Source organism: Rutidosis leptorrhynchoides, chromosome 1, assembly GCF_046630445.1.
Source record: "Rutidosis leptorrhynchoides isolate AG116_Rl617_1_P2 chromosome 1, CSIRO_AGI_Rlap_v1, whole genome shotgun sequence".
Lineage (NCBI taxonomy): Eukaryota > Viridiplantae > Streptophyta > Magnoliopsida > Asterales > Asteraceae > Rutidosis > Rutidosis leptorrhynchoides.
The window spans coordinates 269286602-269314322 of record NC_092333.1 but is presented as its reverse complement, the minus strand read 5'-3'; the positions used below and the strand labels follow the sequence as shown (position 1 = coordinate 269314322).

Below are 27721 nucleotides of genomic sequence, written 5' to 3'. Positions count from 1 at the left end.
ATTTCGATGTAACATATTTGTATTGTAAACCATTATGTAATGGTCGTGTGTAAACAGGATATTTTAGATTATCATTATTTGATAATCTACGTAAAGCTTTTTAAACCTTTATTTATGAAATAAAGGTTATGGTTTGTTTTAAAAATGAATGCAGTCTTTGAAAAACGTCTCATATAGAGGTCAAAACCTCGCAACGAAATCAATTAATATGGAACGTTTTTAATCAATAAGAACGGGACATTTCAGTTGGTATCCGAGCGTTGGTCTTAGAGAACCAGAAAATTTGCATTAGTGTGTCTTATCGAGTTTGTTAGGATGCATTAGTGAGTCTGGACTTCGACCGTGTTTTCTTTAAAAATGATTGCTTAACATTTTTGTTGGAAACTATATATTTTTAACATATGAATATTATGTGATATATTAATCTCTTAACGTGTTTGATATTATGTGATAGATGTCTACCTCTAGAACAAGTCCCATTGACTCACCTAATAATAATGAAGAGTCAAATGTAAATTGGAATGATTTGTGGACTGATTCACAAGTTCCCGAAGAGGAACCGGAAGAAGAGTCGGAACCGGAAGAAGAATCGGAACCGGAAGAAGAATCGGAACCGGATGAAGAAATAGAACCGGTGGGGGAAATAATAAAACGGTTAAGTAAAAGAAAATCCTCAACCAACCAACCAAAGTTAATTATGGTCAATGGTGTTTCCGCCAAGGAAGCAAAATATTGGGAGGATTACCAATTCTCCGATGAATCGGATTCCGACGAGAATTCCGATGATGTTATAGAAATTACCCCAACTGAATTTAAAAAGGCAAAAGAAAATAATAAGGGAAAGGGCATAAAAATAGAGAAATCTAATTCCAACCCCGATGAACTTTATATGTATCGTCAACCCCCGAAGTCCTTAAGTTGTAACAATGACCCGGGAACCTCTAAACCACCAGGTTTTTCTAAACCAATGTGGACAACGACGGCTCGTATTAGGGGAACATCATATATCCCTAGAAACTTGGGAAAACGAACCAAAACCGAAGAAGAAGAAACGAACGAGTCGGAATAAGATAGTTGTATTCGTGTGGTGTAATATATGTAATATAGTGTTCTTATGCTTTATGATATATGTAAAAATTGCTTGTATTAATAGGTATTTTTTTATGAATCTAACTCTTGTCTATTTTACAGTTTAAAAACACAAAATGGATAGACAACCCAATATTTTAAGAGACCTACCCGGAGACATGATTGATGAAATCTTGTCTAGAGTCGGCCAGAATTCTTCGGCACAACTATTTAAGGCGAGATCAGTTTGTAAGACATTCGAAGAACGTTCCAAGAATGTCTTGGTTTATAAGAGACTTTCGTTTGAAAGATGGGGGATATCACATTGGGAAACCCATAAGTTACGATGTGTTTACTTTGACGCATATATTGCGGGGAACCCAAATGCTATTTTACGCAACGGGTTAAGAAATTATTTTGACTCAATATATCCGAATATTGGACTTCGTGATTTAGAAAAAGCGGCTAACATGCAACATAAAGAAGCATGTTATGCTTACGGATTAGTAATGTTCGCTTCTCACCAAAGTGAGAACAAGAACATCGGGCTACAACTATTAAACAAAACGTTTCCACAAGTGACGGAGTCGGTAATTGGGGTAAGAAATGAGGTTTTTAGATTATTACGGGACTGTTGGACATTACGTAACCCTCGTCCCTTTGATGACGTTACAACACGCTGTCTTATCAACGGCCATAACGGTTATGTTGCACAAGACCAAGGATGGGAAGTAGTCCTAGTAAAACCAGAATGCATGACTTGTTTCTGGACGTATGAATTACGTGTCTTTATTGCCTTTGCTGAACGACTTGTGTACTAGCTAGAATTGTCTTCACAACTATCTTGTATCAAAGTTATTGTGTGCTATATTTCATGCTTTATGTAAAATAAGCGGTATTGTAAGTTTGTAAAATATTGTATAAAAGTTTGAACGCGAAATATTATTATAATCAGTTTTTCATATAGAATTGTAGTAGTTGAATTGTATATTAGCTACTAAGTATGAACTTAACGGGTAGGTACTACCCGAATTTAAACTTATAAAACGCTAATATGAAGAAAAAGCTTTTATAAATGAGTTCATATTATGCTACGAAATACTATTAACTACTCTTAATATTCTGTATGATTAACTTGTTCCATTTAACTATTTTGAAGGAAATGGCACCGACTACTCGACACACCGTGAATATGAATGAAGAGGAATTCCGTACTTTTCTAGCTTCAAACATAGCCGCAGTACAGGCTGCGCTACATACCAACAATAACCTTGGATCTAGCAGTACAGGAAATCGTGTAGGATGCACCTACAAAGAATTCACTGCTTGCAAACCTTTGGAATTTGATGGAACCGAAGGACCGATCGGATTGAAACGGTGGACCGAGAAGGTTGAATCGGTGTTTGCCATAAGTAAGTGTACTGAAGAGGACAAAGTGAAGTACGCTACGCATACCTTCACAGGTTCTGCGTTAACATGGTGGAATACCTATCTAGAGCAAGTGGGACAAGATGATGCGTACGCACTACCGTGGTCAGCATTCAAGCACTTGATGAACGAGAAGTACCGTCCCAGAACCGAGGTCAATAAGCTCAAGACAGAACTTAGAGGGTTACGAACCCAAGGATTTGATATTACCACGTACGAAAGACGATTCACAGAATTGTGCCTATTGTGTCCGGGAGCATTCGAAGATGAGGAAGAGAAGATCGACGCGTTTGTGAAAGGATTACCGGAAAGAATCCAAGAAGATATAAGTTCACACGAGCCCGCCTCCATACAACAGGCATGTAGAATGGCTCACAAACTCGTGAACCAAATTGAAGAAAGAATTAAAGAACAGACTGCTGAAGAGGCCAATGTGAAGCAAGTCAAAAGAAAGTGGGAGGAAAACGGTGATAAGAATCACCAATACAACAACAACAGCAATTACAACAATAATCGCAACAATTATCCCAACAATCGCAACATCAATCGCAACTACAACAAACGGCCCAACAACAACAACAACAACAACAACAACAGCAACTACAACAATCATCCCAACAACAATAATAACCGCAACAACAACAACAATCAGAAGCAGCTATGCCAAAGGTGTGAAAAGAATCACTCGGGGTTCTGCACCAAATTTTGCAACAAGTGTAAAAGAAATGGTCATAGCGCGGCGAAGTGTGAGGTCTACGGACCAGGGGTTAATAGAACGAAAGGAACAAATGGTGTCGGAACGAGTAATGGCGGAGCAAGTAGTGTCGGAGCAAGTTATGCCAATGTAGTTTGTTATAAATGTGGAAAACCGGGCCACATTATTAGAAATTTCCCGAACCAGGAGAACACGAATGGACAAGGCCGTGGAAGAGTTTTCAATATTAATGCGGCAGAGGCACAGGAAGACCCGGAGCTTGTTACGAGTACGTTTCTTATTGACAATAAATCTGCTTACGTTTTATTTGATTCGGGTGCGGATAGAAGCTATATGAGTAGAGATTTTTGTGCTAAATTAAGTTGTCCATTGACGCCTTTGGATAGTAAATTTTTACTCGAATTAGCAAATGGTAAATTAATTTCAGCAGATAATATATGTCGGAATCGAGAAATTAAACTGGTTAGCGAAACATTTAAGATTGATTTGATACCAGTAGAGTTAGGGAGTTTTGATGTGATAATCGGTATGGACTGGTTGAAAGAAGTGAAAGCGGAGATCGTTTGTTACAAAAATGCAATTCGCATTATACGAGAAAAAGGAAAACCCTTAATGGTGTACGGAGAAAAGGGCAACACGAAGCTACATCTTATTAGTAATTTGAAGGCACAAAAACTAATAAGAAAAGGTTGCTATGCTGTTCTAGCACACGTCGAGAAAGTACAAACTGAAGAAAAGAGCATCAATGATGTTCCCGTCGCAAAAGAATTTCCCGATGTATTTCCGAAAGAATTACCGGGATTACCCCCACATCGATCCGTTGAATTTCAAATAGATCTTGTACCAGGAGCTGCACCAATAGCTCGTGCTCCTTACAGACTCGCACCCAGCGAGATGAAAGAACTACAAAGCCAATTACAAGAACTTTTAGAGCGTGGTTTCATTCGACCAAGCACATCACCGTGGGGAGCTCCTGTTTTGTTTGTCAAGAAGAAAGATGGTACATTCAGGTTGTGTATCGACTACCGAGAGTTGAACAAACTTACCATCAAGAACCGCTACCCACTACCGAGAATCGATGACTTATTTGATCAACTACAAGGCTCGTCTGTTTATTCAAAGATTGACTTACGTTCCGGGTATCATCAAATGCGGGTGAAAGAAGATGATATTCCAAAGACTGCTTTCAGAACACTTTACGGTCATTACGAGTTTATGGTCATGCCGTTTGGTTTAACTAATGCACCAGCTGTGTTCATGGACCTTATGAACCGAGTGTGTGGACCATACCTTGACAAGTTTGTCATTGTTTTCATTGATGACATACTTATTTACTCAAAGAATGACCAAGAACATGGTGAACATTTGAGAAAGGTGTTAGAAGTATTGAGGAAGGAAGAATTGTACGCTAAGTTTTCAAAGTGTGCATTTTGGTTGGAAGAAGTTCAATTCCTCGGTCACATAGTGAACAAAGAAGGTATTAAGGTGGATCCGGCAAAGATAGAAACTGTTGAAAAGTGGGAAACCCCGAAAACTCCGAAACACATACGCCAGTTTTTAGGACTAGCTGGTTACTACAGAAGGTTCATCCAAGACTTTTCCAGAATAGCAAAACCCTTGACTGCATTAACGCATAAAGGGAAGAAATTTGAATGGAATGATGAACAAGAGAAAGCGTTTCAGTTATTGAAGAAAAAGCTAACTACGGCACCTATATTGTCATTGCCTGAAGGGAATGATGATTTTGTGATTTATTGTGATGCATCAAAGCAAGGTCTCGGTTGTGTATTAATGCAACGAACGAAGGTGATTGCTTATGCGTCTAGACAATTGAAGATTCACGAACAAAATTATACGACGCATGATTTGGAATTAGGCGCGGTTGTTTTTGCATTAAAGACTTGGAGGCACTACTTATATGGGGTCAAAAGTATTATATATACCGACCACAAAAGTCTTCAACACATATTTAATCAGAAACAACTGAATATGAGGCAGCGTAGGTGGATTGAATTATTGAATTATTACGACTTTGAGATTCGTTACCACCCGGGGAAGGCAAATGTGGTAGCCGATGCCTTGAGCAGGAAGGACAGAGAACCCATTCGAGTAAAATCTATGAATATAATGATTCATAATAACATTACTACTCAAATAAAGGAGGCGCAACAAGGAGTTTTAAAAGAGGGAAATTTAAAGGATGAAATACCCAAAGGATCGGAGAAGCATCTTAATATTCGGGAAGACGGAACCCGGTATAGGGCTGAAAGGATTTGGGTACCAAAATTTGGAGATATGAGATAAATGGTACTTAGAGAAGCTCATAAAACCAGATACTCAATACATCCTGGAACGGGGAAGATGTACAAGGATCTCAAGAAACATTTTTGGTGGTCGGGTATGAAAGCCGATGTTGCTAAATACGTAGGAGAATGTTTGACGTGTTCTAAGGTCAAAGCTGAGCATCAGAAACCATCAGGTCTACTTCAACAACCCGAAATCCCGGAATGGAAATGGGAAAACATTACCATGGATTTCATCACTAAATTGCCAAGGACTGCAAGTGGTTTTGATACTATTTGGGTAATAGTTGATCGTCTCACCAAATCAGCACACTTCTTGCCAATAAGAGAAGATGACAAGATGGAGAAGTTAGCACGACTGTATTTGAAGGAAGTCATCTCCAGACATGGAATACCAATCTCTATTATCTCTGATAGGGATGGCAGATTTATTTCAAGATTCTGGCAGACATTACAGCAAGCATTAGGAACTCGTCTAGACATGAGTACTGCCTATCATCCACAAACTGATGGGCAGAGCGAAAGGACGATACAAACGCTTGAAGACATGCTACGAGCATGTGTTATTGATTTCGGAAACAGTTGGGATCGACATCTACCGTTAGCAGAATTTTCCTACAACAACAGCTACCATTCAAGCATTGAGATGGCGCCGTTTGAAGCACTTTATGGTAGAAAGTGCAGGTCTCTGATTTGTTGGAGTGAAGTGGGGGATAGACAGATTACGGGTCCGGAGATTATACAAGAAACTACCGAGAAGATCATCCAAATTCAACAACGGTTGAAAACCGCCCAAAGTCGACAAAAGAGCTACGCTGACATTAAAAGAAAAGATATAGAATTTGAAATTGGAGAGATGGTCATGCTTAAAGTTGCACCTTGGAAAGGCGTTGTTCGATTTGGTAAACGAGGGAAATTAAATCCAAGGTATATTGGACCATTCAAGATTATTGATCGTGTCGGACCAGTAGCTTACCGACTAGAGTTACCTCAACAACTCGCGGCTGTACATAACACTTTCCACGTCTCGAATTTAAAGAAATGTTTTGCTAAAGAAGATCTCACTATTTCGTTAGATGAAATCCAAATCAACGAAAAACTTCAATTCATCGAAGAACCTGTCGAAATAATGGATCGTGAGGTTAAAAGACTTAAGCAAAACAAGATACCAATTATTAAGGTTCGATGGAATGCTCGTAGAGGACCCGAGTTCACCTGGGAGCGTGAAGATCAGATGAAGAAGAAATACCCGCATCTATTTCCAGAAGATTCGTCAACACCTTCAACAGCTTAAAATTTCGGGACGAAATTTATTTAACGGGTAGGTACTGTAGTGACCCGAACTTTTCCATGTTTATATATATTAATTGAGATTTATATTTACATGATTAAATGTTTCCAACATGTTAAGCAATCAAACTTGTTAAGACTTGATTAATTGAAATATGTTTCATATAGACAATTGACCACCCAAGTTGACCGGTGATTCACGAACGTTAAAACTTGTAAAAACTATATGATGACATATATATGGATATATATATAGTTAACATGATACTATGATAAGTAAACATATCATTAAGTATATTAACAATGAACTACATATGTAAAAACAAGACTACTAACTTAATGATTTTTAAACGAGACATATATGTAACGATTATCGTTGTAAAGATATTTAATGTATATATATCATATTAAGAGATATTCATACATGATAATATCATGATAATATAATAATTTAAAATCTCATTTGATATTATAAACATCGGGTTAACAACATTTAACAAGATCGTTAACCTAAAGGTTTCAAAACAACACTTACATGTAACGACTAACGATGACTTAACGACTCAGTTAAAATGTATATACATGTAGTGTTTTAATATGTATTTATACACTTTTGAAAGACTTCAATACACTTATCAAAATACTTCTACTTAATAAAAATGCTTACAATTACATCCTCGTTCAGTTTCATCAACAATTCTACTCGTATGCACCCGTATTCGTACTCGTACAATACACAGCTTTTAGATGTATGTACTATTGGTATATACACTCCAATGATCAGCTCTTAGCAGCCCATGTGAGTCACCTAACATATGTGGGAACCATCATTTGGCAACTAGCATGAAATATCTCATAAAATTACAAAAATATGAGTAATCATTCATGACTTATTTACATGAAAACAAAATTACATATCCTTTATATCTAATCCATACACCAACGACCAAAAACACCTACAAACACTTTCATTCTTCAATTTTCTTCATCTAATTGATCTCTCTCAAGTTCTATCATCAAGTTCTAAGTGTTCTTCATAAATTCCAAAAGTTCTAGTTTCATAAAATCAAGAATACTTTCAAGTTTGCTAGCTCACTTCCAATCTTGTAAGGTGATCATCCAACCTCAAGAAATCTTTGTTTCTTACAGTAGGTTATCATTCTAATACAAGGTAATAATCATATTCAAACTTTGGTTCAATTTCTATAACTATAACAATCTTATTTCAAGTGATGATCTTACTTGAACTTGTTTTCGTGTCATGATTCTGCTTCAAGAACTTCGAGCCATCCAAGGATCCATTGAAGCTAGATCCATTTTTCTCTTTTCCAGTAGGTTTATCCAAGGAACTTAAGGTAGTAATGATGTTCATAACATCATTCGATTCATACATATAAAGCTATCTTATTCGAAGGTTTAAACTTGTAATCACTAGAACATAGTTTAGTTAATTCTAAACTTGTTCGCAAACAAAAGTTAATCCTTCTAACTTGACTTTTAAAATCAACTAAACACATGTTCTATATCTATATGATATGCTAACTTAATGATTTAAAACCTGGAAACACGAAAAACACCGTACAACCGGATTTACGCCGTCGTAGTAACACCGCGGGCTGTTTTGGGTTAGTTAATTAAAAACTATGATAAACTTTGATTTTAAAGTTGTTATTCTGAGAAAATGATTTTTATTATGAACATGAAACTATATCCAAAAATTATGATTAAACTCAAAGTGGAAGTATGTTTTCTAAAATGGTCATCTAGACGTCGTTCTTTCGACTGAAATGACTACCTTTACAAAAACGACTTGTAACTTATTTTTCCGACTATAAACCTATACTTTTCTGTTTAGATTCATAAAATAGAGCTCAATATGAAACCATAGCAATTTGATTCACTCAAAACGGATTTAAAATGAAGAAGTTATGGGTAAAACAAGATTGGATAATTTTTCTCATTTTAGCTACGTGAAAATTGGTAACAAATCTATTCCAACCATAACTTAATCAACTTGTATTGTATATTATGTAATCTTGAGATACCATAGACACGTATACAATGTTTCGACCTATCATGTCGACACATCTATATATATTTCGGAACAACCATAGACACTCTATATGTGAATGTTGGAGTTAGCTATACAGGGTTGAGGTTGATTCCAAAATATATATAGTTTGAGTTGTGATCAATACTGAGATACGTATACACTGGGTCGTGGATTGATTCAAGATAATATTTATCGATTTATTTCTGTACATCTAACTGTGGACAACTAGTTGTAGGTTACTAACGAGGACAGCTGACTTAATAAACTTAAAACATCAAAATATATTAAAAGTGTTGTAAATATATTTTGAACATACTTTGATATATATGTATATATTGTTATAGGTTCGTGAATCAACCAGTGGCCAAGTCTTACTTCCCGACGAAGTAAAAATCTGTGAAAGTGAGTTATAGTCCCACTTTTAAAATCTAATATTTTTGGGATGAGAATACATGCAGGTTTTATAAAATGATTTACAAAATAGACACAAGTACGTGAAACTACATTCTATGGTTGAATTATCGAAATCGAATATGCCCCTTTTTATTAAGTCTGGTAATCTAAGAAATAGGGAACAGACACCCTAATTGACGCGAACTCTAAAGATAGATCTATTGGGCCTAACAAACCCCATCCAAAGTACCGGATGCTTTAGTACTTCGAAATTTATATCATATCCGAAGGGTGTCCCGGAATGATGGGGATATTCTTATATATGCATCTTGTTAATGTCGGTTACCAGGTGTTCACCATATGAATGATTTTTATCTCTATGTATGGGATGTGTATTGAAATATGAAATCTTGTGGTCTATTGTTACGATTTGATATATATAGGTTAAACCTATAACTCACCAACATTTTTGTTGACGTTTAAAGCATGTTTATTCTCAAGTGAATATTAAGAGCTTCCGCTGTTGCATACTAAAATAAGGACAAGATTTGGAGTCCATGTTTGTATGATATTGTGTAAAAACTGCATTCAAGAAACTGATTTCGATGTAACATATTTGTATTGTAAACCATTATGTAATGGTCGTGTGTAAACAGGATATTTTAGATTATCATTATTTGATAATCTACGTAAAGCTTTTTAAACCTTTATTTATGAAATAAAGGTTATGGTTTGTTTTAAAAATGAATGCAGTCTTTGAAAAACGTCTCATATAGAGGTCAAAACCTCGCAACGAAATCAATTAATATGGAACGTTTTTAATCAATAAGAACGGGACATTTCATTTTGTTTGCGAACAAGTTTAGAATTAACTAAACTATGTTCTAGTGATTACAAGTTTAAACCTTCGAATAAGATAGCTTTATATGTATGAATCGAATGATGTTATGAACATCATTACTACCTTAAGTTCCTTGGATAAACCTACTGGAAAAGAGAAAAATGGATCTAGCTTCAATGGATCCTTGGATGGCTCGAAGTTCTTGAAGCAGAATCATGACACGAAAACAAGTTCAAGTAAGATCATCACTTGAAATAAGATTGTTATAGTTATAGAAATTGAACCAAAGTTTGAATATGATTATTACCTTGTATTAGAATGATAACCTACTGTAAGAAACAAAGATTTCTTGAGGTTGGATGATCACCTTACAAGATTGGAAGTGAGCTAGCAAACTTGAAAGTATTCTTGATTTTATGAAACTAGAACTTTTGGAATTTATGAAGAACACTTAGAACTTGAAGATAGAACTTGAGAGAGATCAATTAGATGAAGAAAATTGAAGAATGAAAGTGTTTGTAGGTGTTTTTGGTCATTGGTGTATGGATTAGATATAAAGGATATGTAATTTTGTTTTCATGTAAATAAGTCATGAATGATTACTCATATTTTTGTAATTTTATGAGATATTTCATGCTAGTTGCCAAATGATGGTTCCCACATGTGTTAGGTGACTCACATGGGCTGCTAAGAGCTGATCATTGGAGTGTATATACCAATAGTACATACATCTAAAAGTTGTGTATTGTACGAGTACGAATACGGGTGCATACGAGTAGAATTGTTGATGAAACTGAACGAGGATGTAATTGTAAGCATTTTTGTTAAGTAGAAGTATTTTGATAAGTGTCTTGAATTATTTCAAAAGTGTATGAATACATATTAAAACACTACATGTATATACATTTTAACTGAGTCGTTAAGTCATCGTTAGTCGTTACATGTAAATGTTGTTTTGAAACCTTTAGGTTAACGATCTTGTTAAATGTTGTTAACCCAATGTTTATAATATCAAAAGAGATTTTAAATTATTATATTATCATGATATTATGATGTACGAATATCTCTTAATATGATATATATACATTAAATGTCGTTACAACGATAATCGTTACATATATGTCTCGTTTCAAAATCATTAAGTTAGTAGTCTTGTTTTTACATATGTAGTTCATTGTTAATATACTTAATGATATGTTTACTTATCATAATATCATGTTAACTATATATATAACCATATATATGTCATCATATAGTTTTTACAAGTTTTAACGTTCGTGAATCACCGGTCAACTTGGGTGGTCAATTGTCTATATGAAACCTATTTCAATTAATCAAGTCTTAACAAGTTTGATTGCTTAACATGTTGGAAACATTTAATCATGTAAATATCAATCTCAATTAATATATATAAACATGGAAAAGTCCGGGTCACTACAGTACCTACCCGTTAAATAAATTTCGTCCCGAAATTTTAAGCTGTTGAAGGTGTTGACGAATCTTCTGGAAATAGATGCGGGTATTTCTTCTTCATCTAATCTTCACGCTCCCAGGTGAACTCGGGTCCTCTACGAGCATTCCATCGAACCTTAACAATTGGTATCTTGTTTTGCTTAAGTCTTTTAACCTCACGATCCATTATTTCGACGGGTTCTTCGATGAATTGAAGTTTTTCGTTGATTTGGATTTCATCTAACGGAATAGTGAGATCTTCTTTAGCAAAACATTTCTTCAAATTCGAGACGTGGAAAGTGTTATGTACAGCCGCGAGTTGTTGAGGTAATTCTAGTCGGTAAGCTACTGTTCCGACACGATCAATAATCTTGAATGGTCCAATATACCTTGGATTTAATTTCCCTCGTTTACCAAATCGAACAACGCCTTTCCAAGGTGCAACTTTAAGCATGACCATCTCTCCAATTTCAAATTCTATATCTTTTCTTTTAATGTCAGCGTAGCTCTTTTGTCGACTTTGGGCGGTTTTCAACCGTTGTTGAATTTGGATGATCTTCTCGGTAGTTTCTTGTATAATCTCCGGACCCGTTATCTATCTATCCCCCACTTTACTCCAACAAATCGGAGACCTGCACTTTCTACCATAAAGTGCTTCAAACGGCGCCATCTCAATGCTTGAATGGTAGCTGTTGTTGTAGGAAAATTCTACTAACGGTAGATGTCGATCCCAACTGTTTCCGAAATCAATAACACATGCTCGTAGCATGTCTTCAAGCGTTTGTATCGTCCTTTCGCTCTGCCCATCAGTTTGTGGATGATAGGCAGTACTCATGTCTAGACGAGTTCCTAATGCTTGATGTAATGTCTGCCAGAATCTTGAAATAAATCTGCCATCCCTATCAGAGATAATAGAGATTGGTATTCCATGTCTGGAGACGACTTCCTTCAAATACAGTCGTGCTAACTTCTCCATCTTGTCATCTTCTCTTATTGGTAGGAAGTGTGCTGATATGGTGAGACGATCAACTATTACCCAAATAGTATCAAAACCACTTGCAGTCCTTGGCAATTTAGTGATGAAATCCATGGTAATGTTTTCCCATTTCCATTCCGGGATTTCGGGTTGTTGAAGTAGACCTGATGGTTTCTGATGCTCAGCTTTGACCTTAGAACACGTCAAACATTCTCCTACGTATTTAGCAACATCGGCTTTCATACCCGGCCACCAAAAATGTTTCTTGAGATCCTTGTACATCTTCCCCGTTCCAGGATGTATTGAGTATCTGGTTTTATGAGCTTCTCTAAGTACCATTTCTCTCATATCTCCAAATTTTGGTACCCAAATCCTTTCAGCCCTATACCGGGTTCCGTCTTCCCGAATATTAAGATGCTTCTCCGATCCTTTGGGTATTTCATCCTTTAAATTTCCCTCTTTTAAAACTCCTTGTTGTGCCTCCTTTATTTGAGTAGTAAGGTTATTATGAATCATTATATTCATAGATTTTACTCGAATGGGTTCTCTGTCCTTCCTGCTCAAGGCATTGGCTACCACATTTGCCTTCCCTGGGTGGTAACGAATCTCAAAGTCGTAATCATTCAATAATTCAATCCACCTACGCTGCCTCATATTCAGTTGTTTCTGATTAAATATGTGTTGAAGACTTTTGTGATCGGTATATATAATACTTTTGACCCCATATAAGTAGTGCCTCCAAGTCTTTAATGCAAAAACAACCGCGCCTAATTCCAAATCATGCGTCGTATAATTTTGTTCGTGAATCTTCAATTGTCTAGACGCATAAGCAATCACCTTCTTTCGTTGCATTAATACACAACCGAGACCTTGCTTTGATGCATCACAATAAATCACAAAATCATCATTCCCTTCAGGCAATGACAATATAGGTGCCGTAGTTAGCTTTTTCTTCAATAACTGAAACGCTTTCTCTTGTTCATCATTCCATTCAAATTTCTTCCCTTTATGCGTTAATGCAGTCAAGGGTTTTGCTATTCTGGAAAAGTCTTGGATGAACCTTCTGTAGTAACCAGCTAGTCCTAAAAACTGGCGTATGTGTTTCGGAGTTTTTGGGGTTTCCCACTTTTCAACAGTTTCTATCTTTGCCGGATCCACCTTAATACCTTCTTTGTTCACTATGTGACCGAGGAATTGAACTTCTTCCAACCAAAATGCACACTTTGAAAACTTAGCGTACAATTCTTCCTTCATCAATACTTCTAACACCTTTCTCAAATGTTCACCGTGTTCTTGGTCATTCTTTGAGTAAATAAGTATGTCATCAATGAAAACAATGACAAACTTGTCAAGGTATGGTCCACACACTCGGGTCATAAGGTCCATGAACACAGCTGGTGCATTAGTTAAACCAAATGGCATGACCATAAACTCGTAATGACCGTAACGTGTTCTGAAAGCAGTCTTTGGAATATCATCTTCTTTCACCCGCATTTGATGATACCCAGAACGTAAGTCAATCTTTGAATAAACAGATGAGCCTTGTAGTTGATCAAATAAGTCGTCGATTCTCGGTAGTGGGTAGCGGTTCTTGATGGTAAGTTTGTTCAACTCTCGGTAGTCGATACACAACCTGAATGTACCATCTTTCTTCTTGACAAACAAAACAGGAGCTCCCCACGGTGATGTGCTTGGTCGAATGAAACCACGCTCTAAAAGTTCTTGTAATTGGCTTTGTAGTTCTTTCATCTCGCTGGGTGCGAGTCTGTAAGGAGCAGGAGCTATTGGTGCAGCTCCTGGTACAAGATCTATTTGAAATTCAACGGATCGATGTGGGGGTAATCCCGATAATTCTTTCAGAAATACATCGGGAAATTCTTTTGCAATGGGAACATCATTGATACTCTTTTCTTCAGTTTGTACTTTCTCGACGTGTGCTAGAATAGAATAGCAACCTTTTCTTATTAGTTTTTGTGCCTTCAAATTACTAATAAGATGTAGCTTCATGTTGCCCTTTTCTCCGTACACCATTAAGGGTTTTCCTTTTTCTCGTATAATGCGAATTGCATTTTTGTAACAAACGATCTCTGCTTTCACTTCTTTCAACCAGTCCATACCGATTATCACATCAAAACTCCCTAACTCTACTGGTATCAAATCATTCTTAAATGTTTTGCTAACCAGTTTAATTTCTCGATTCCGACATATATTATCTGCTGAAATTAATTTACCATTTGCTAATTCGAGTAAAAATTTACTATCCAAAGGCGTCAAAGGACAACTTAATTTAGCACAAAAATCTCTACTCATATAGCTTCTATCCGCACCCGAATCAAATAAAACGTAAGCAGATTTATTGTCAATAAGAAACGTACCCGTAACAAGCTCCGGGTCTTCCTGTGCCTCTGCCGCATTAATATTGAAAACTCTTCCGCGGCCTTGTCCATTCGTGTTCTCCTGGTTCGGGCAATTTCTAATAATGTGGCCCGGTTTTCCACATTTATAACAAACTACATTGGCATAACTTGCTCCGACACTACTTGCTCCGCCATTACTCGTTCCGACACCATTTGTTCCTTTCGTTCTATTAACCCCTGGTCCGTAGACATCACACTTTGCCGCGCTATGACCATTTCTTTTACACTTGTTGCAAAATTTGGTGCAGAACCCCGAGTGATACTTTTCACACCTTTGGCATAGCGGCTTCTGATTGTTGTTGTTGTTGCGGTTATTATTGTTGTTAAGATGATTGTTGTTGTTGTTGTTGTTGTTGTTGTTGGGCCATTTGTTGTAGTTGCGATTGTTAGGATAGTTGTTGCGATTATTGTTATAATTGCTGTTGTTGTTGTATTGGTGATTCTTATCACCGTTTTCCTCCCACTTTCTTTTGACTTGCTTCACATTGGCCTCTTCAGCAGTCTGTTCTTTAATTCTTTCTTCAATCTGGTTCACTAGTTTGTGAGCCATTCTACATGCCTGTTGTATGGAGGCGGGCTCGTGTGAACTTATATCTTCTTGGATTCTTTCCGGTAATCCTTTCACAAACGCGTCGATCTTCTCTTCCTCATCTTCGAATGCTCCCGGACACAATAGGCACAATTCTGTGAATCGTCTTTCGTACGTGGTAATATCAAATCCTTGGGTTCGTAACCCTCTAAGTTCTGTCTTGAGCTTATTGACCTCGGTTCTGGGACGGTACTTCTCGTTCATCAAGTGCTTGAATGCTGACCACGGTAGTGCGTACGCATCGTCTTGTCCCACTTGCTCTAGATAGGTATTCCACCATGTTAACGCAGAACCTGTGAAGGTATGCGTAGCGTACTTTACTTTGTCCTCTTCAGTACACTTACTTATGGCAAACACCGATTCGACCTTCTCGGTCCACCGTTTCAATCCGATCGGTCCTTCGGTTCCATCAAATTCCAAAGGTTTGCAGGCAGTAAATTCTTTGTAGGTGCATCCTACACGATTTCCTGTACTGCTAGATCCAAGGTTATTGTTGGTATGTAGCGCAGCCTGTACTGCGGCTATGTTTGAAGCTAGAAAAGTACGGAATTCCTCTTCATTCATATTCACGGTGTGTCGAGTAGTCGGTGCCATTTCCTTCAAAATAGTTAAATTGAACAAGTTAATCATACAGAATATTAAGAGTAGTTAATAGTATTTCGTAGCATAATATGAACTCATTTATAAAAGCTTTTTCTTCATATTAGCGTTTTATAAGTTTAAATTCGGGTAGTACCTACCCGTTAAGTTCATACTTAGTAGCTAATATACAATTCAACTACTACAATTCTATATGAAAAACTGATTATAATAATATTTCGCGTTCAAACTTTTATACAATATTTTACAAACTTACAATACCGCTTATTTTACATAAAGCATGAAATATAGCACACAATAACTTTGATACAAGATAGTTGTGAAGATAATTCTAGCTAGTACACAAGTCGTTCAGCAAAGGCAATAAAGACACGTAATTCATACGTCCAGAAACAAGTCATGCATTCTGGTTTTACTAGGACTACTTCCCATCCTTGGTCTTGTGCAACATAACCGTTATGGCCGTTGATAAAACAGCGTGTTGTAACGTCGTCAAAGGGACGAGGGTTACGTAATGTCCAACAGTCCCGTAACAATCTAAAAACCTCATTTCTTACCCCAATTACCGACTCCATCACTTGTGGGAACGTTTTGTTTAATAGTTGTAGCCCGATGTTCTTGTTCTCACTTTGGTGAGAAGCGAACATTACTAATCCGTAAGCATAACATGCTTCTTTATGTTGCATGTTAGCCGCTTTTTCTAAATCACGAAGTCCAATATTCGGATATATTGAGTCAAAATAATTTCTTAACCCATTGCGTAAAATAGCATTTGGGTTCCCCGCAATATATGCGTCAAAGTAAACACATCGTAACTTATGGATTTCCCAATGTGATATCCCCCATCTTTCGAACGAAAGCCTTTTATAAACCAAGGCATTCTTGGAACTTTCTTCGAATGTCTTACAAACTGATCTCGCCTTAAATAGTTGTGCCGCAGAATTCTGACCGACTCTAGACAAGATTTCATCAATCATGTCTCCGGGTAGGTCTCTTAAAATATTGGGTTGTCTATCCATTTTGTGTTTTTAAACTGTAAAATAGACAAGAGTTAGATTCATAAAAAAAAATACTTATTAATACAAGCAATTTTTACATATATCATAAAGTATAAGCACACTATATTACATATATTACACCACACGAATACAACTATCTTATTCCGACTCGCTCGTTTCTTCTTCTTCGGTTTTGGTTCGTTTTCCCAAGTTTCTAGGGATATATGATGTTCCCCTAATACGAGCCGTCGTAATCCACATTGGTTTAGAAAAACCTGGTGGTTTAGAGGTTCCCGGGTCATTGTTACAACTTAAGGACTTCGGGGGTTGACGATACATATAAAGTTCATCGGGGTTGGAATTAGATTTCTCTATTTTTATGCCCTTTCCCTTATTATTTTCTTTTACCTTTTTAAATTCAGTTGGGGTAATTTCTATAACATCATCGGAATTCTCGTCGGAATCCGATTCATCGGAGAATTGGTAATCCTCCCAATATTTTGCTTCCTTGGCGGAAACACCATTGACCATAATTAACCTTGGTCGGTTGGTTGAGGATTTTCTTTTACTTAACCGTTTTATTATTTCCCCCACCGGTTCTATTTCTTCATCCGGTTCCGATTCTTCTTCTGGTTCCGATTCTTCTTCCGGTTCCGACTCTTCTTCCGGTTCCTCTTCTGGAACTTGTGAATCAGTCCACGAATCATTCCAATTTACATTTGACTCTTCATTATTATTAGGAGAGTCAATGGGACTTTTTCTAGAGGTAGACATCTATCACATAATATCAAACGCGTTAAGAGATTAATATATCACATAATATTCACATGTTTAAAATATATAGTTTCCAACAAAATTTGTTAAGCAATCATTTTTCAAGTAAACACGGTCGAAGTCCAGACTCACTAATGCATCCTAACAAACTCGATAAGACACACTAATGCAAAATTCTGGTTCTCTAAGACAAACGCTCGGATATCAACTGAAATGTCCCGTTCTTATTGATTAAAAACGTTCCATATTAATTGATTTCGTTGCGAGGTTTTGACCTCTATATGAGACGTTTTTCAAAGACTGCATTCATTTTAAAACAAACCATAACCTTTATTTCATCAATAAAGGTTTAAAAAGCTTTACGTAGATTATCAAATAATGATAATCTAAAATATCCTGTTTACACACGACCATTACATAATGATTTACAATACAAATATGTTACAACAAAATAAGTTTCTTGAATGCAGTTTTTACACAATATCATACAAGCATGGACTCCAAATCTCGTCCTTATTTAAGTATGCGATAGCGGAAGCTCTTAATAATCACCTGAGAATAAACATGCTTAAAACGTCAACAAAAATGTTGGTGAGTTATAGGTTTAACCTATATATATCAAATCATAATAATAGACCACAAGATTTCATATTTCAATACACATCCCATACATAGAGATAAAAATCATTCATATGGTGAACACCTGGTAACCGACATTAACAAGATGCATATATAAGAATATCCCCATCATTCCGGGACACCCTTCGGATATGATATAAATTTCGAAGTACTAAAGCATCCGGTACTTTGGATGGGGCTTGTTGGGCCCGATAGATCTATCTTTAGGATTCGCGTCAATTAGGGTGTCTGTTCCCTAATTCTTAGATTACCAGACTTAATAAAAAGGGGCATATTCGATTTTGATAATTCAACCATAGAATGTAGTTTCACGTACTTGTGTCTATTTTGTAAATCATTTATAAAACCTGCATGTATTCTCATCCCAAAAATATTAGATTTTAAAAGTGGGACTATAACTCACTTTCACAGATTTTTACTTCGTCGAGAAGTAAGACTTGGCTACTGGTTGATTCACGAACCTATAACAATATATACATATATATCAAAGTATGTTCAAAATATATTTACAACACTTTTAATATATTTTGATGTTTTAAGTTTATTAAGTCAGCTGTCCTCGTTAGTAACCTACAACTAGTTGTCCACAGTTAGATATACAGAAATAAATCGATAAATATTATCTTGAATCAATCCACGACCCAGTGTATACGTATCTCAGTATTGATCACAACTCAAACTATACATATTTTGGAATCAACCTCAACCCTGTATAGCTAACTCCAACATTCACATATAGAGTGTCTATGGTTGTTCCGAAATATATATAGATGTGTCGACATGATAGGTCGAAACATTGTATACGTGTCTATGGTATCTCAAGATTACATAATATACAATACAAGTTGATTAAGTTATGGTTGGAATATATTTGTTACCAATTTTCACGTAGCTAAAATGAGAAAAATTATCCAATCTTGTTTTACCCATAACTTCTTCATTTTAAATCCGTTTTGAGTGAATCAAATTGCTATGGTTTCATATTGAACTCTATTTTATGAATCTAAACAGAAAAAGTATAGGTTTATAGTCGGAAAAATAAGTTACAAGTCGTTTTTGTAAAGGTAGTCATTTCAGTCGAAAGAACGACGTCTAGATGACCATTTTAGAAAACATACTTCCACTTTGAGTTTAACCATAATTTTTGGATATAGTTTCATGTTCATAATAAAAATCATTTTCTCAGAATAACAACTTTTAAATCAAAGTTTATCATAGTTTTTAATTAACTAACCCAAAACAGCCCGCGGTGTTACTACGACGGCGTAAATCCGGTTTTACGGTGTTTTTCGTGTTTTCAGGTTTTAAATCATTAAGTTAGCATATCATATAGATATAGAACATGTGTTTAGTTTATTTTAAAAGTCAAGTTATAAGGATTAACTTTTGTTTGCGAACAAGTTTAGAATTAACTAAACTATGTTCTAGTGATTACAAGTTTAAACCTTCGAATAAGATAGCTTTATATGTATGAATCGAATGATGTTATGAACATCATTACTACCTTAAGTTCCTTGGATAAACCTAATGGAAAAGAGAAAAATGGATCTAGCTTCAATGGATCCTTGGATGGCTCGAAGTTCTTGAAGCAGAATCATGACACGAAAACAAGTTCAAGTAAGATCATCACTTGAAATAAGATTGTTATAGTTATAGAAATTGAACCAAAGTTTGAATATGATTATTACCTTGTATTAGAATGATAACCTACTGTAAGAAACAAAGATTTCTTGAGGTTGGATGATCACCTTACAAGATTGGAAGTGAGCTAGCAAACTTGAAAGTATTCTTGATTTTATGAAACTAGAACTTTTGGAATTTATGAAGAACACTTAGAACTTGAAGATAGAACTTGAGAGAGATCAATTAGATGAAGAAAATTGAAGAATGAAAGTGTTTGTAGGTGTTTTTGGTCGTTGGTGTATGGATTAGATATAAAGGATATGTAATTTTGTTTTCATGTAAATAAGTCATGAATGATTACTCATATTTTTGTAATTTTATGAGATATTTCATGCTAGTTGCCAAATGATGGTTCCCACATGTGTTAGGTGACTCACATGGGCTGCTAAGAGCTGATCATTGGAGTGTATATACCAATAGTACATACATCTAAAAGTTGTGTATTGTACGAGTACGAATACGGGTGCATACGAGTAGAATTGTTGATGAAACTGAACGAGGATGTAATTGTAAGCATTTTTGTTAAGTAGAAGTATTTTGATAAGTGTCTTGAATTCTTTCAAAAGTGTATGAATACATATTAAAACACTACATGTATATACATTTTAACTGAGTCGTTAAGTCATCGTTAGTCGTTACATGTAAATGTTGTTTTGAAACCTTTAGGTTAACGATCTTGTTAAATGTTGTTAACCCAATGTTTATAATATCAAAAGAGATTTTAAATTATTATATTATCATGATATTATGATGTACGAATATCTCTTAATATGATATATATACATTAAATGTCGTTACAACGATAATCGTTACATATATGTCTCGTTTCAAAATCATTAAGTTAGTAGTCTTGTTTTTACATATGTAGTTCATTGTTAATATACTTAATGATATGTTTACTTATCATAATATCATGTTAACTATATATATAACCATATATATGTCATCATATAGTTTTTACAAGTTTTAACGTTCGTGAATCACCGGTCAACTTGGGTGGTCAATTGTCTATATGAAACCTATTTCAATTAATCAAGTCTTAACAAGTTTGATTGCTTAACATGTTGGAAACATTTAATCATGTAAATATCAATCTCAATTAATATATATAAACATGGAAAAGTCCGGGTCACTACAATATTCATCCGACATCTCGGTGTAACGCTCCATACTGTCTACAGTGAGGCAAATTGCGTTATAGAAATTATGCAATCGTTGCCTTGCAGCTTCAGGATATGATAAATTGCGGTATTGCTCTTTTGTATCCTTTGGGATAAATTTGTAAATTTGCGGTATAGTTGATTGGCCAGTTCTGCTGCTGCGGTTTCTTCCGCATCATCTTCTCCTTCCTCTTCTCGATTAGATGCTTCTGCATCCGAAGGAAGTGATAAATTTTCGCGATCAGGCTCTTCAAGAACATCTGTAGGGATGCTTCCTCTGATGTTGTAGAGCGGGGTGGTTTCAGCGGATGACTCTGAAAGAACAACTATAACCAGATAAACAAATGTAGTGAATCTATGCGAAAATAACAAAGCGCATAATGAATGAATACTGCGAACTTAGCAATCGCTTACTTGTTTCTTGTTCAGAAAGAGACCGTAGTCGTCTTTTGCGTGGAGTGGGGGCACCTTCCACAACTTTTCGTTTGCCGCGGTTCTCGCCACTAGTAATATAACATGTATTGATGATTGGCTCATCAATAAGTATAATCTCGCCGTCACCATTTTTTAGGCGACGAGCAGGGCTGATCCTGCTGATATCGGCAGACCTCATGATAAGGTCAAGAGCAATCACTGCGAAAATATAAACATATAGTGTTATGTGAAGCAAAAATATACTGTGAAAAGTATGAAAAGTATTATGCGATAAGTTTAAGCGAAATACCATTTTTTGCCTGGTCAACCAAAAGCGAGTCATAGTCGCTCCATGGCCATTGAATTGAAACTCTGCCGATGTACAGCGGTACATTCGAATAAGCTCGCAGAATTAGGCCTGCGTTTTTGAGTGTCTTGAGAATATCATGCTCAAGATCATCAAGTACAGGTTTCTCATTGAGATTGGGATCAAGTTCTGTACACCATGTTTTTGGTATGTTGCTGTCCACATTCTCGGTGTCGTTAATATAAAAGAAAGAATCGCGCTAGTTGCCGATTGAGTCTTTTGGCGAAATCATTGTACCCAGTTTGCTGCGGAATGAAAACCATCCCACATCGTATAAAATCAGACTGTTGCACGTGCGAAACACGTTTAGCAGTGGTTGTACGTTGGTGGCATTGCAGTACATCTCGAACAACACAATTTTATTAACCGCATTCGGATGCAATTGTGCCACAGCAATCTTATAATACTCACATACACTGCGGAAGAATTGAGTCAGTGGAAATCGTAGGTTGCCCTGTGAGATGGCAGCCTCATAAACAGAAATCATCCCCTTAGGGGGAGTGTCAACCCGTTGCTCAGCTGCGGGTGCGGTAGGAAGAAATTGGGCAAGTGGCGGATACCACTCTTGTAGGGTTCGGAGTTTTGATTCCGTCATATACGAAACATAACCCCCAGGAGTATGCATAGATGAAGACGACGCCATTTGTAATAAGGAAAATAAATCGGAAGTTGGAATTGAAGAAACTAAAGGTTGGATTCGTTAATTGCTTGGTACGATTGTGATTAGATGAATTTGATTGAAAGTGAAATCGAGCGAGAAAGCGTAAAGTTTTTATGCGGATTATTCAGCTATTTATAATTGGAATTAGGGCGAGCAAGTGGAAAGGGTAATCATTAAATTTAAACGGCTAAAATTACCGCAACGTGTAAACGGTAAATTTCTAACCGTTACAGCGTATTGATTTGACAGAATGGCGAAAGTTACCGTTGTAATTACGCGTTGGGCCTAATAAAAACAACGGTAATAAAAGGACGGTTAAAATTATAAAATATTGCTTGTGAAATATTTTAATAAGCACTTCTTTATTTTTAGAGTTTATCATGATACATTTGCTTCGCGAAAATATATCATAATAAACTGGAGGGACTTGATCATATACATAGCGTTGTATATGTATATTTTATTTGCTACAGGCCAAGAGCTGAATTACGCGGACCCTAAAGCCAAGATATGCAATATTCGCTGAAAATAAAGTGCAGCAGTTATGTATCCGCGTTAATAGGAGACTGCGGTTTAATCCGCTGAGTTTCCGCGGATGGTTAAGTAATTCGCAGACCGCGGATATCTTGAATACTATAAATAGGGAGCATGGCCTCTCATTTATAGGTTGTTGATTCTCTGCCATTTTGCCCAGGCCTTTGTAATTTCCACTTGTGATCTTGCCCAATGGATTTTTACATCGCGCAAAGGTGAATTATGCTAATTAACAATCAAGACTGGGTCGGGGTGGTTGATCACTTGATAGTTAAAGTGAAAGACGATCATCGGGGCCCAAAATAATCATCAAACATTCCGTCCTCTATTATAATCTTATTGCACTCAATCCATAATTAAGTAACATCGCTAATTAAGGATTGATCACCCATCACTAGGTGGGGGTGCTTTAATTGAAATTGGTCCATTTGGTGTCAACTGTCAACCACGATGGTCAAACTCTATACTCTAGAGAGTTTGCCTAGAACAAAGATTGGATGGTTTAATTTATTACTTTTTTTATCCACTAGTTTGATCTGCTAGTCTATCGATATTACTAATTAATAAAACGGTGTGTGGACGTAATTGCCCTCGCGTGCAGGACATGTGAGCCTATTTAACGTCAAAAAATTAACGGGTGTTAGTAGTGGGTCATCCATGTCGAAAGTTAATAGTTGAGGGTCATCTAAGTGGATGAAAAAAATAAAAGTTTACCATGCAGTTTGATATAAATATCAAGGACCATCCGCACAATTTTGTCTTCTTAATAAAAAAGGAAACAAATACCGTAAAAAAAGAAACAAACTGGTTTTCCAATGCAGGTGAAGTTAGAATGTGCAAACCCCAATTCCAGCGAAGGTGTTGAAGATGTAAATGTGAAGAAGGAAATAAGAGATTTGGAAAATGGGGGTTTGGATTTGCATGTTAAAAAGAAAACAAATACTGTAAGAGATTTGGTAAAAGAAGAACAAATTGATTTTTCAATGCAGGGGAAGTTAGAATGTGCAAGCCCTAATTCCTGCGAAATTGTTGAAGATGTAAATGTGAAGAAGGAAATAAGAGTTTTGGAATATGGGGGTTTGGATTTGCATGTTAAAAAGAAAACAAATACTGTAAGAGATTTGGTAAAAGAAGAACAAATTGATTTTTCAGTGCAGGGGAAGTTAGAATGTGCAAGCCCTAATTTCAGCGACAAGAAAGATGTAAATGTTAAGAAGGAAGTAAGAGATTCGGTAAATTGGGATTTGGATTTGCATTTTAAAAAAGAAACAAGTACCGTAAGAGATTTGGTAAAAAAGAAACAAATTGGTTTTCAAATGCAGGTGAAGTTTGAATGTGCAAACCCTAATTCCAGCGACGATAAATATGTAGTAAATCTGAGGAAGGAAATAAGAGATTTGGGTAATGGGAGTGATGTAGTGTACTGCCCTCGTTTTCTAGCGTACGACAAGTCATGGGAGTACTTTAATTATTTGAATAAACACATTCCATGGACCAGACCCACCATTCGGGTGTTTGGTAAACAATTTCTTCAGGTATTTCTTACTCTACTTCCATCATGAATATTTGTGTCTGTTAATTAATACAGTAAATTCTTCAACATATCTATCTATGTTTGTTCCTTTTATTCAACTATGTTATATAACTGTTTGATTGTGAGCCTTTTTATTCCATCAGTTTGTAAGGGCTTGATTACTGCCAAGTATTATTTCTAATTAATAGATTAGTAGATTAAATACTCCCTTAGAGCACTTTGAACGGTGCCGTTCGTTGGCACGTCTTGGAGCTCCGTTTTAGGCATTTTGGAGGCCACATCACAGGGGTGTTGGGCGTTTGTGCCCCACTACGAGTAGTCTTACACCTCTCCTACAACACTCCTCACAAATTTACTGCATCACCCACAAATCTCCAAGACAGCTTGCACGAAGCCCCTTCAATTCAGTTTTACACCAATCGTGATCAATTGCCGATTAATCGGTTTACGAGAGTGATCCCGATGCGATAAATCAAGATCGGTCCAAAAACTCGGTCAAGCATTAGCGAACAGTGACGAATCTAGCTATGTCCCCGTGGGGCGGGGTTACAGGACACCATTAGTTTGAAATCTCCTTAGTAGAAATCATCCATTAAATTGTATAGGACACTGCTAAATTTATCTGCAGGACCCCATATGTTTTTAAATTTTTAATATTTCTTTAAATTGTATAGTACACCACCAAATTTAAATACTCGGACCCCATATATTTTATGAAGTTATAGTTTTTTTACAGCTTAACTACCACTAAAATAATATTCATATATAATTAGTACTGGAAAAACAATTCGGGTCCCCATTGAATTATAATCCTGGAATCGCCACCGTTGGTCTAACTAGCGATTAATTGGCGGAATTTGGATTAATCGGAAACTTTTGAAATAGATATCAGAAATAAGTGGTAGCAGAGTCAGAGATGCGTTTGAGATATAAGAAAGAAGGGTTTGGTTGAGATCCGACTACAAATGGTCTAAGCATTCTTTGTATTTAGGGGGTGTTTGGGATTAGTTAGGTAATTGTTTATCTGATTTTTCCTCCTTATTTTTTATACTAGCATATAGCATATAGGAAATCCAGTAACCCTTTCGTAAACTGGGTATCTCCTTATCTTGAATAAGGAATAAGTGCAATAAACATGTTGACACCTAGTTGTTTTTCCACGCAGATAAGCCTTTTAAAATGAGGAATACCCCTTAGATGATGGCTATCCAATGAGTTGTGATTATATTGACTTCCAAACCAAATTGGTCAAACCTGTAATTGTAGCTGGAGAACACCTTAAAATTTGTGTTTTTTAGGATAACAAGTTAACAATTTTAAAATTTTTGCTACTAATTATCAGTTGTGTATGCAGCCCAGAGATGTATGCTATATTGCAAGTAAAGGATTAAAGAACTTAAGTTATAGTGGTTATACGCCACAAGCATATTGTTGGGATGATTTCCCACCTCTCAAGGAGATTCTTGATGAGGTAACTAAATATATAAATATTAGTGATTAATATTATTATGTTGTTGATCGGTCGTTGAAGTTTGAAACCCATTTGTTGCTTTTTAGGTACACAAAGCCTTTCCCGAGGGTCGCTTTAACAGCTTACTTTTAAATAGATACAACAGTGGTAATGACTATGTTGGTTGGCATGCTGATGACGAGAAGGTTTATGGACCCAAACCCGATATTGCTTCCATATCCTTTGGATGTGAGCGCGATTTTTTCTTGAAGAAAAAGGAAAAAAATAGTAAGAAATCTCAAGGTAAACACATTGATACATTGATGTGTCCGTTGTTTTAAAACTCCCTGATTAATCTTTTTTGGGAACCAGCCGAACCAAATTTCCAAAGTTTGTGTATTTATTTGGTCAACGTCGCTCAATGGTTCAGAATCGTATTAGTCAGTCAAAATCTATCAAGTTGGTCAAAAGTCAATATTGGTCAATAGCTTAATATGGAGTATGAATTTAGATTGGAATTTAAGAGTTTTTCAACAAATGAAGATTATGTTTATGTTTGTAGACAATTATGTTAACGTTTTCTTTTATATTTACCCATATAATTTTGAAATTTATCATTAAATAAATGTATAAAAAGCCAAATCCGATTAATCCCTCCAAGGTCACTGTCGATTACTCCCTGATTACCAGTTTTTGCAACGTTGGATGTGTCTCATATATGTGTATAGATAAATTGTAATATTTAGTTTTTATAACGTGTTCCAAAATCCAAGTTGGTACACATAGCTTGTACTAATTGTGTTTCTTTGGATGTAGCTGAAGATAAGGTTGAAGGAGAGCCTCAAAGCAAGCGAGCGAAGATTAACTGTGAAGAGCAATACAGTTTCAATTTGAAACACGGATCACTATTAATGATGAGGGGCAATACCCAACGCGACTGGCTCCACTCTGTTCCTAAACGAGCGAAAGCTACATCTACACGAATAAATCTAACCTTCAGGCTAATTTTGTAGACGTTTGACTTCATCTGTTCCTCCTGTTAGTCTCTAAATGTTGGGCTGTCGAAAAGTATATAGACTTTAAGGCTTTTTATTTGTGTCAACTATGTTTTCGCGTATGAATCTAGGTTATCCAGTATTCAAGTGAAATGTTTTGGGATTTGTTTCATATTTATTGATCTAGAATGTGTGTTTTATTGTGCTGCTTGATGACGAAATATACCCTCTTCGAGTTGGATTTATTCTCAAACTTGAACTTACTGCTGTTTTTCATCAAATACATGACGTGTTGGAGTATGATACAAATTCAAAGTGAGCGGAAGCATTTTTAAAACTTTACAAAAATCATACTCTTCTGCGGATCATTGTACAAAAACTTTAGCA

General features: G+C 36.1%; 1 protein-coding gene across 1 annotated transcript; it reads left to right on the top strand.

Annotated features, from left to right (window-relative positions):
- The first annotated feature begins 24318 nt into the window (after positions 1 to 24318).
- Positions 24319 to 27489, top strand: LOC139869466 (DNA oxidative demethylase ALKBH2-like). The gene is made up of 4 exons (XM_071857770.1): positions 24319 to 24890; positions 26244 to 26360; positions 26447 to 26642; positions 27156 to 27489. The coding sequence occupies exons 1-4, from the start codon at positions 24339 to 24341 to the stop codon at positions 27350 to 27352; spliced, it is 1062 nt and encodes a 353-aa protein (XP_071713871.1). The 5' UTR covers positions 24319 to 24338; the 3' UTR covers positions 27353 to 27489.
- The last annotated feature ends 232 nt before the right edge of the window (positions 27490 to 27721 follow it).

What these genes read in the sequence shown, in the direction of transcription:
- LOC139869466 (XM_071857770.1), top strand. Translation starts at nt 24,339, where the DNA reads ATGCAGGGGAAGTTAGAATGTGCAAGCCCTAATTCCTGCGAAATTGTT. An exon ending in TTGGTAAACAATTTCTTCAG is followed by an intron (nt 24,891 to 26,243) that starts GTATTTCTTACT and finishes TTGTGTATGCAG; the next exon opens with CCCAGAGATGTATGCTATAT. An exon ending in TCAAGGAGATTCTTGATGAG is followed by an intron (nt 26,361 to 26,446) that starts GTAACTAAATAT and finishes GTTGCTTTTTAG; the next exon opens with GTACACAAAGCCTTTCCCGA.